The following is a 10,503-nucleotide window of genomic DNA, read 5'->3' as shown; positions in this document are numbered from 1 at the left end:
AAGGTGCCACAAGGACTCCTTGTTGTTTTTGCTGATAGAGACTAACACGGCTGCCGCTCTGAAACCTGACACCATCTAGTTATCACTGAGGTGATGGGCACTATGTGGGCAGCCCATTGCGCTAGGGGAACCATAGTGCCTAAGAGACCACTAGCTCGTAGTCATTACATACACAGTATACAGGGCATATGTGGGCTTGTTGGGCTCAGCCTGTGGGGTAAGGGGGTGTGGGGGGATGCCACTGCCAGCTCCCCTATGGGGAAGGAAGGAGGAGCTGCTCCCTGGGGGGCAGATGGGGTGGGCAGAGGCAGGAGCTGCCTGGCCCCCTGCGGGGCAGGCGGGGGGGGGGGGCAGAGGGAGGAGCTGCCCAGCCCCCTGGGGGGGGAGGCGGGGGCAGAGGGAGGAGCTGCCCGGCCCCCTGGGGGGCAGGCGGGAGGGCAGAGGGAGGAGCTGCCCGGCCCCCTGGGGGCAGAGGGAGGAGCAGGGGCCGGGCAGCTCCCTCTGCCCAGCCCCTCGGGGCGCAGGCGGGGATTAGGGCTTCCCGGCTCCCGTTATCCCAGCGGGGCGTGCTGGGGGCGGACGCGCTTCAGGGCCCGGCGGCCGCGGGTTAAATACCGGCTGCGGGCGGCGGCTGCGCTCCGGCCTCCGCCCCTCCCGCTCTCGCTGAGCCCGCCCCCGCCCCGCGCTGAGTGGCCCGGCCCGGCGGCGAGCCCCGGGAGCAGCCAGGCCCAGGCGCCGAGCGAGGAGCGGCCATGGCCGGGCTGTGGGCGCCGCCCAAGCCCCTGAGCGCGGCGCAGCTGAGGCGGCTGGAGCAGCATCGCTACAGCGCGTCCGGGCGCTCGCTGCTGGAGCCGCCGCTGCAGCTCTACTGGGCCTGGCTGGTGGAGCAGATCCCGGCCTGGCTGGCCCCCAACACCATCACCCTGAGCGGCCTCCTGCTCAACCTGCTCACCACGCTGCTGCTCATCGCCTACTGCCCCAGCGCCACCGAGCAGGTACCGCCCGCCGCAGCCCCCCAGAGACCCAAGGAGCTTCTGCTTCCCCCCGTCGCACAGGGCCCCCTGCCCAGACTAACCCAGGCCGTGTCCCTGCTCCCCTCACCCGCAGGAGCCTCAGTGCCCTGTCCCCTTAGCCTGTACTAACCCCCAACCTAGGTCTTTGTCCCCAGCCACCCCTCTCAAATCACCCTCTGGCCCAATACTGCCCCCCAGGCTAATCTTCCCTCTACCCCACCCCTACTGTCACCCCCCAAATACCCCACCCTTTTCCCCACAGCGTCACCTCTTCTTACCCCACAGTAACTGCTCTCCCATGCCCAGCTAGAGCCCCCTCTAGCCAGCTCTCACCCCCTGCATTGTGTCCCTGTTCCCCACTCCAACACCTTCTCCTCCTCCCTGCACATATGCTCCACTGTAAACAACTTCACTCTCTCCTGCATTGTAATCACTAGATCCAACTATGCTGTAACCGACCTTCTGCCCCCACGGTCCCTGCTCTGACTGAAAACTCTCCCAGCAGCTCTAGCATTCAACCCTCATTTTTCCCTGTAACACCTTTTGTGCACATTGTACACACCCATTGTCTGAGGGCTTATAACCCTCTCTCTAGTGTAAATGTCAGCCACACAAATACACCCTGTATCCCTCACACATACTGTAATCTCCAGGTGTAACACACAGAGCACTCACTACAAAACAAATTCCTACACAAACTGAGAACCTAGCCACATTGTAATCCCTTCATACTGTAAACCCTGGGATGCTGTAAAAAACACACAACTGGCGCACTGTATCTTCAGACAGTGTTTTGAGCCTATGCACACAGTAAATCCTACTGTGTTTCGTCAATAGTGCCCCACCTATGTTATAAGTAGGTTTGGCCTCTTTCTAGAAAGGACTAAACCATGTCTATGCAGGAAAGACCAAACAGTTATAATGCCATCCAACAGGGTCTGTACTATGCAGCGTAGTTGTAGTTGTATTGGTCCTAGGATATTGGAGACAGGGGGGTTAGGTAATATCTATTGTTGGGGAGACAGACAAGCTTTTGAGCAACCAGAACTCCTTCCTCTGGTCTGGGAAAGGTACTCCCAGCATCACAACAAGGTGGAACAGATTGTTTAGCTTAAATAGTTGCACATACTGTAAGGGGTCATTCAAGGTAGAGTGGCCCATTAACGCAGTCATAGGACAAAAACAGGGGGTTAGTGGGTTATAGGCTGTTGTAATAAGCCATAAATCCAGTGTTTCTGTCCAGTCATGATTTTTACTATCTAGCAGAGTAATGAATTTGGGCCCCTAGGCTCGTCTTTTGAAAGTGCTGTGGCAGTTTTCTTTGAGGTTGAGGACTGATAGGGCAGATATAGAGTAATGGCTTCATGAAGAGTGTTCACCCACAATTGATAGGGTGTTTTTGTCTTTTATCATTTTCCTGTGTGAGTTCATTCAACAGCGTAGTGATTGGTTTCACCCACATAGTTTTTAGTGGGGCATTTAGTGGACTAGATGAGGTTTAGGGTGACCAGATGTCCCGATATTAACACATTTGTCCCATGTCCAAACTGCACATCGGTCGGGATGCCCTTTGTCCTGATATCGGGGACTGCTCACCATCACCGCCAAAGGGCTGGGGCTGGCATGGCGGCACTTCCTGGGGCAGCTCCCGGTGGTGCACCTGCCCGCCGGCAGGAGCCTGCAGTGCTGGTGGCCCCTAGGCAAAGAGGCGGAGGGGGTCTCCATGTGCTGCACTGGCTCCCTCCTGCCCCATCAGAGCTGCAGAGGTGGGGCTTGCAGGCACCGGCAGTGGGCAGAGAGCCCCCCACCCCACCAGACCCAACCTGACCCTAGGAGCCAGAGGGACCTGCTGGATGCTTCCTGGGAGCCGCCCCAGGTAAGCATCGCCGGGACTCCTCACCTTGCCACCCTTCTGGCTCTTAGGGTCAGGGCCCTGTGTGCGGCGCAGAGCGCCGCCCCGGCTCCCACCATCCCAGGAAGCGCAGCGAACCAGGGCTGTTGTGAGCAGGGGGGAGAAGCCTGCCCCAGAGTGGCAGCACAGTGCCACTGGGGGAGCCGCCACTGCCTGGCTCCGGGCGGGTAGAGGGGGCCCTGGCAGTGCCCAGCCCCACAGACCGCGTAACTCCTCTCCCCACTCATCGCATGGACAGCTCCCTGCAGCGTGTGGGCTCCGTTCAGTGTCAGTCGCCACGCGCACCAGCGGGGTAAATAGCTCCCCGTCCCCTGCCACGCCGCTGCCCTGCCCGGGCCGCTGCCTGCCAGCAGCCATGACCCAACGAGGGCATTTGGCTGGGGCTTGCAGCCTGCAGTGGCCAGAGGAGGGGAGGGCACCACGGGGGCTGCGGCAGAGAGCAGGGGCGGGTGGTGCCTCAATGTGGTGCAGTTTCCCATGTGCCCCCCTCCCCCCCAACTGTCTCCCACAGTGGGGGTGGGGGTGGTTATAAAGCCAGGCGGGCGAGTCAGTGGCCACTTTGGGTGAGTCTGACTGCAGTTTAAGTGCAGGGTTAGTGGGACTTGAGTCAGCTGAGCTGTGTTAGGGAGCCCTGGGCTTAGAGTGACCAAAGGTCCCAATATTAGAGGCTTTGTCTTATATAGGCAATTATTCTCCCTGCCCTCCCAAAAAAGGGATCCCCCCCAAAAAAAAAGGGTCCCGATTTTTTACACTTGCTATCTGGTCACCCTAATGAGGTATATCACATGTTGTGATAGGCATGTGTAGAACCCATGGATCTTGAAAGATGTGTTGTGAGGGGTGTTGATCATTGTAGCAGTGGAGATATGTCTGCAGGTTTTGCATCGGTTGTTCTGGAATGGTCTGGTGCCACTTTGAGTTGGTGTGGTCTGGTCGGTGGGGAGGTTGCTTCTCATCCTGAATAGTTTCTAATACTTTGACTTACTCCAAACCTCATTCATTCAGGAGACTCCCTTTGGGAGGATGAAATTCAAGCCTGTTTTTGACATTTCTCTTCTAGAGAGAGAAGATTTCTTGTGTATTGCCAGGACTCATGATTTTTATCATGAGAGTCACAATATTGGTGTCCTTAAGTCCAAGCTCCTGTATTCGTGTCATTACATAAAAATCTTGGCTTTCTGCAACACTAAAGGGGGTTTTTTTGCTCACAATATCCAACCAGTCTCACCAACAGTTCGGCTCCAAAGATGGGAGCGCTAGTGTAGACCGAAGTTGCTGGCATTTAAAGTGCCTAATGTTACTCTGTTAACTTAAGTTCTCAAACTGTGGTCCGTGAGCTCCATTCAGGTGATCCATGGATAGTTCCCTCTAAGGTGTGCGCCTGGGTGACCACGCATGAGAATGAAGGGTCACCCACCTAATTAGTGGAGCCACACAGGCATGGTTCCACTAATTAGGTGCCTGGACCCTGGAGAAGATGCACATGTAAGGTGAGGTGGTGGCCTTGGGGGGAATAGGGGTAGGTGGGATGGGGCAGTGGGGTGAGAAGAGAGTGTAGGGGGAATTTGGGACAAGTAGGGCTGCAGCGGCTAGAGAAAGAGGCGACTTTCCCCAGCTCCTGGGCTGCGGCTTCTGGGGAGAGATGGCTCTTCTTCCCAGCCTCAGCTCTGTGGCTGCTGTAGTGAGGGAGAGACCCCGCTCCTTCCCAGCCCCAGCTAGGGGGCTGCCGTGGCAGGGGGGAGAGGGCACATCCATCACATTAGAAAGGTAAGACTACTGATATTAAAATATGAGTTGTGTGCTTTTAGCTGTAGAACAAAAAAAGTTAATGATTAAGATTTTTTTTAATATAGTGCTTTTATCCAAAGCGCTTTACAATAGTTAGCTAACGGTACAAACAACATTTGGAAATATCATTAAGTGGTCCGCTGAGACCCTCAGCAATTTTCAAGTGGTTCGCAAAAAAAAAAAGTTTGAGAACCACTGACTTAGACTATGTCTGTACTGGAGCTGGGGCTGTAATTTCCAGCTTGGGTAGACATACCTGCACTAGCTCCGACTGAGCTAGCATGCTAAAAATAAAAGTGTAGCCATGGCAGTGCAAGCGCGGGCAACTGCTCCAAGTACATAGTTGGGGTCTTGGATAGGATCGTAGTTGGGATGACTAGTCCCTCATGACTACACTTCAGTTTTCAGTGTATAACACTATAGTGCACTAGCCCGATGAGAAATTTTTCTCATTTTTTTCAATGGTGTTAATTTTATAGAAGTTGAGTTTTGTAAAACCTAAATGCTGGGTCAGATTTCAGCTGGCAATCTAAATTTAAAAATCTCATTCAACCATCACAACATCCATTTAAAACATGAAGCAGGAGCATCCTTTTATTCTGTGTTCTTATTCTTCTTGTTTTAATTTAGGGGGTTGTTTTATGCCTCCCATTACAACATTCTCTCTCACCAATGTATGCATCTCCTTACAAGACAAACTCACCCTGTTATCCAACTCCTGTTTATCCAAACAAATTCTGTCATCTTTCATGCCAAGAAAGAGAGAATGAGCAGTGTGGGAGCCCTCTTGTAGTTCTGAACTACTGCACGTGTGGCAGGGGTGAATAGGGCCTAGACTTTTCTATCACAAGCTGGAAACGATGACTTTAGTCCTGCAAATGTACTCACACAGTCCAACTCTTGCAGCGCCTCATTGATGTTAATGGGGTTTTGCAAAGGCCTGTCTGTGCAGATCCACTTGCAGGATCTGGCTCTGACTTCTGCTGTACTTTTGGGATGTGGAGAAACCTGTGTTAGGAGCTAAAATTAAACCTCCAAACTTATTTTCACTTGTGACCAAAAATGTAGGAGAACTCATGCCTTCACAGGTTAAAGACTAATGGGTTAACCTGCTGTTTTAAATATCACGCTCAGATATTTTCACTTCAGGAAAAATACATGTGGATCATACAGAAAAGAATTTACACGATTGGGATTGTAATAATGCGGTGAGATGGAATTACAAACTTGTAGTTAGTTGCAGCTTGGTATGTGGTAATACACACAAATTCCTCGGGGTTTATAGGAGTGCAGTTGTTCAGAGACCTGGCTCGTTCATAACCTTACCCATACCAAGGTTGAAACTGTGCCAGCCATAACAATATTGGAACATAGTTGTTGGGATTAGTGTATTATAGATCTTTTGATATTGTAACACTTGAGCATCTTGTCTTGTCTAATATTTTTAATACCCTAAACTTTTGCATTCTGGCTGTAGATTAAAGGCCTGCAAACTTTTGTTTCCTTAAAAATAAAAGGGAGGGGGGCAGTTTTAGTTGGGCAAACTGGGAGAAGCATGCAAATTTGCAATACCTACTTTTGAATTCTTAATACCCAAATTGTTTTTATGCAGTGTAGTTGTACCGTGTCAGTCCCAAGATACTAGAGACACCAGGTGGATGAAGTAACGAAACATTTTATGAATTATTAAATCATTGGCCAACTTGACAGCATAGTTGTACACTTCAGCATCTCACCTCTACATAATTGGCCGCAAGAAGCAATCTTTCCTGTTATAATTGAGTGAGAGTCTTGACTACTTAATTGTGAGGAGTATTACAACACTGCATTTCCCTCTATAAAATTGTGAATATTAGAGACAAAAGATTCTATATAATTAAAGTCCCCTGCTAGTAGTACCTTAAATTATTGAAACTGAATTTTAACACTTTTTTTTTTAAAGTGTAGGTAAGTGTAGGTACACATTTCATAATATAATAAAAAAATAGGTAATTTAGTGCCTGTGAAAGTCCTCAATTGAGAGCCCTCAAGCCTTGATACGGGTTTTAAAGGCACAGGGGAAAGATGCACTGAGATTGTGACTCCGTGACAGGTCACAGCTCTCCATTCTTACTGCCAATCTCTCACTAAGAGTAATGTAGCATTTTGGGGTGTTTTTTCTTCCCAGCAGAACAAAGTTAGTTGTTCACTGCCAGATGGGGATGGTGTGGAGGAAATACGCCTTCCTTAACCTGGAGCTTTACAAAGACATTGTGAAATAATAAATGTGTGAACACTATGCGTGCACTAAAGGAAGTGATGCAACCCCTGGTTCCTTCTGGTGGGTAGGGCATGATAATGATGCAACCTCAGTATCTTGATAAACATCTTCAGAACAGCTGTGACAACAGTCATCTGTTGTAGCACACTGACTGATGTTTGCCTTTTATTGATTTTGACAATTTGATAGAAATTTCTCCCCAGGTCAAATTGGCAGAGACTCTGAGGGTTTTTCACTTTCCTCTGCAGCATGGGGCCCGGGTCACCTATTCTCTATAACAGGGGTCGGCAACCTTTCAGAAATGGTGTGCCGAGTCTTCATTTATTCACTCTAATTTAAGGTTTCGCATGCCAGCAATACATTTTAATGTTTGTAGAAGGTCTCTTTCTATAAGTCTATAATATATAACTAAACTAGTGTTGTATGTAAAGTAAATAAGGTTTTTAAAATGTTTAAGAAGCTTCATTTAAAATTAAATTAAAATGCAGAGCACCCCCCAGACCGGTAGCCAGGACCCGGGCAGTGTGAGTGCTGCTGAAAATCAACTTGTGTGCCACCTTCAGCACTCGTGCCATAGGTTGCCTACCCCTGCTCTATAACTTGAAGCCTTAAAACATGATTTCAGGACTTCAGTAACTCAGCCAGAGGTTATGATTCTATTACAGGAGTGGATGGGCGAGGTTCTATGGCCTGCAATGTGCGGGAGTTCAGACTAGATGATCATGATGGTCCCTTCTGGCCTTAGTGTGAGTCTCTTACCTCCTGGTTACCTGCCTTAAGAACATAATTTCCAGTAGAGAGACACAATTCTGTGAATATTATCCATACATACATTTCACAGTGATTACTGCATGCCACGGTTTAGTGAATTATAATGCATACGTCTGACTCAAGGAGCCCTGAAAAACCTGTGCACCTCCTGTGTCCTCTGTCTGGTGGCATCATGAGATTCTTAGGTCATGGGGACTGTTTTTCTTCGACAGGACACAGTGATAAAATCTGTCAAAAGTATAAAAATAGTTGTTGATATTCAGGAGACTATTGTCAGACTCCAGAGGATGTAAGCAGTATGGGGGGGGGGCGGGGAAATGGGAAGAAAAGTAGATAATGAAATTTTGTTTTTAGGTGTATCTCCAAATATCAACTAAAAATAGGCCCTTTTTTGGTAACTGGGAATGTGGGGAAGGAAATGTGATAGTATAGGATGACTTGAAGGTAAGAGTATGTTGTGCAGTGGCCACAAAAAGGCTAACAAGTGTCATTTAGTTGTACATCAAGAGATCTCTTAAACCACATTAAAAAATATTGTGCCTGATATTTGGCACAGAGTTAATAAGTACAGTAACTCCTCACTTAATGTTGTAGTTCTGTTCCTGAAAAATGCGACTTTAAGTGAAACGATGTTAAGCAAATCCAGTTTTCCCATAAGAATTAATGTAAATGGGGGGGTAGGTTCCAGGGAAATTTTTTTTGCCAGACAAAAGGCATTGTATACATTTTAAACAAGCTATTTAATACTGTGGTGGGGGGCAGGAGTAGTGTGCACGTGCTGTGTGTTTACAAACATACAGTACGGTACTATAGTTGGGAGGTGCCCCTGCCTTACCCTACACAGCCACATTCCACTGGCACTGGAGATGAGGCAGGCAAGGAGGCTGAAGCTGCTGTAGGCTAGGAGAAGCACGTTGCGCAGCAGCGGCAGCTTCCTCTATTCTGCAAGCACCGGGTGGCGGGGGGAGGGGGAAGCCTTAACCCTCAGCCCGCCCATTCCCCTCCTTCCCCCAACCCCAACCTTGACCTGCCTCTTCTCCCCCCCTACCTCCTCCCCCTTTACTTCCACGCTGCGTCCTCACTCCTCCCCCCTTCCTCCCCTCCCTTCTAAATGTGGCAAGCCAGCTGATTGCTGCTGGCAGGAGGCAGGGGAAGGATGGGGGAGCCTGCATGCCGAGTCCTCCCCCCTCACTCCTGCCAGGGGCAATCAGCTGGCTTGCAGTGCTTAGGGGGCAGGCGGGAGGGGGGAGGAGCAAGGACTCAGCACCGCTCCCCCTCCCTCCCCTCCTGCCCAGGGCAATCAGCTGGCTTGCAGCATTGGGGAAGCAGGTGAGGAAGGGAGAGCCTGCGCTCCGAGTCCTCACTCCTCCCCCCTCCCGAAACACCGCAAGCCAGCTGAGTGCCACGGGTGGGGAGGGTGAGGGGGAAGGCGCTGATCTGCGGGGTCTGCGGGTGGGAGGGTGTGTGTGTAGGGAGGCTACCAGCTGTGGAGAAAGCAGGCCGCCAAACAACGTAAGAGGGGAGCATTGCACAACTTTAAATGAACATGTTCCCTAATTGATCAGCAATGTAACAATGAAACATTAACTGGGATGACTTAAAGTGAGGAGTTACAGTATAGTCAAACTCTTGAAAGAGTGCTTGGGAAGCCTATAAAGTTTATCTAGGAATTGGATCTATCCTGTGAGGAAAATATCTCGGAGCTTTGTGTTCAGCCTTTAAAGAAAAGCAATATAGGACTTAAATGTACGTATAGATAAGTGTCATTTTAAGACTGGGTGGAGCAGAGTGGGGGAATGGGACGTGTTCATATTACAGGGAGATGGCAGAATGAGAGATGGTGATCTTCTATGCATCATTGAGAAAGTAGATGTGATCTAGCTGCACTCTCCTGAATAATAATCTAATTATTAAGAATAATTGCTAACTTAATTATTGGGTCCAACACTTCTGCCCTTTCGCTATTCTGTCACTTTCTTTCACCATATCTTGATCCTTTTTTCCATTTAGCATGCAGTAATTTTACCAGAGTCCTTTATTTACTCTTTGAACTTCCAAAATATCCCTCCATTTGTAAACTTCTTACTGGTGTTTATAATAACTCCTTAAGGTTTCATTAAAAAAACAAACAAAGCTACTTCAAGCTTGCCAGTTTAAAGCTGAATGGGACAGAAAGACTAACGTTAAAATTTAATTTAATTTTTTTAAAAAATTTTAAATTATTTTAGGTTAATTTTCCAGGCCACTAGAACCTCTGTGTTCATGACATTACAAAGCTTTAATTTCAGAATTTAAATGTTGTATTGATGCAAATAGAAGAATATTTAGTCTTCTCTGGAAGCCAAAATAGCTCAGGAGACCAGATTCTTGACCCACTCTGATTCCTAATTTGATCCCCACTCTTGTTGCTCCCTCTGCTGTCTTCCTATGCTTCAGGACAGATCATTTTCCTTCCAGCTACATAACTCCTGAGTTATGAGAAAAAGTGGTATTTATCATAATTGTGAAAGGTCTGAGCAAGATAATGAAAAACAATGACATTTAAAATTCATACCAGTGTGCTCTCATGTACAGTAATCTTGCTCACTGACTGATGGGAAGAAAAGTTGGGCAGAGGAAGAACACACGTCACCATGGTACTCCATTAATTAGGAGCTGGGGGTATTTCAGTCTCCAAATATTAATCTTTTGACCTTCTGAGACTGTCAACTAGGCCTAAATATGGTGGTGGTTTTTGTGATTTGGACACTTTACTACCA

The 10,503-nt window shown here is 48.8% G+C and overlaps 1 protein-coding gene across 1 annotated transcript in view; it reads left to right on the top strand.

Annotated features, from left to right (window-relative positions):
- Window positions 1-543: 543 nt before the first annotated feature.
- CHPT1 (choline phosphotransferase 1) overlaps window positions 544-10,503 on the top strand; it is a 36,643-nt gene continuing 26,683 nt past the window's right edge. The window contains exon 1 of the mRNA XM_044988350.1: window positions 544-995. Within this exon, the coding sequence (XP_044844285.1) occupies window positions 753-995 (243 nt within the window). The 5' untranslated portion in view covers window positions 544-752. The remainder of the gene's footprint in view (window positions 996-10,503) is intronic.

Source organism: Mauremys mutica, chromosome 1, assembly GCF_020497125.1.
Source record: "Mauremys mutica isolate MM-2020 ecotype Southern chromosome 1, ASM2049712v1, whole genome shotgun sequence".
NCBI lineage: Eukaryota > Metazoa > Chordata > Testudines > Geoemydidae > Mauremys > Mauremys mutica.
The sequence above is the reverse complement of the archived record's forward strand: the minus strand, read 5'-3'. Positions and strand labels throughout refer to the sequence as shown.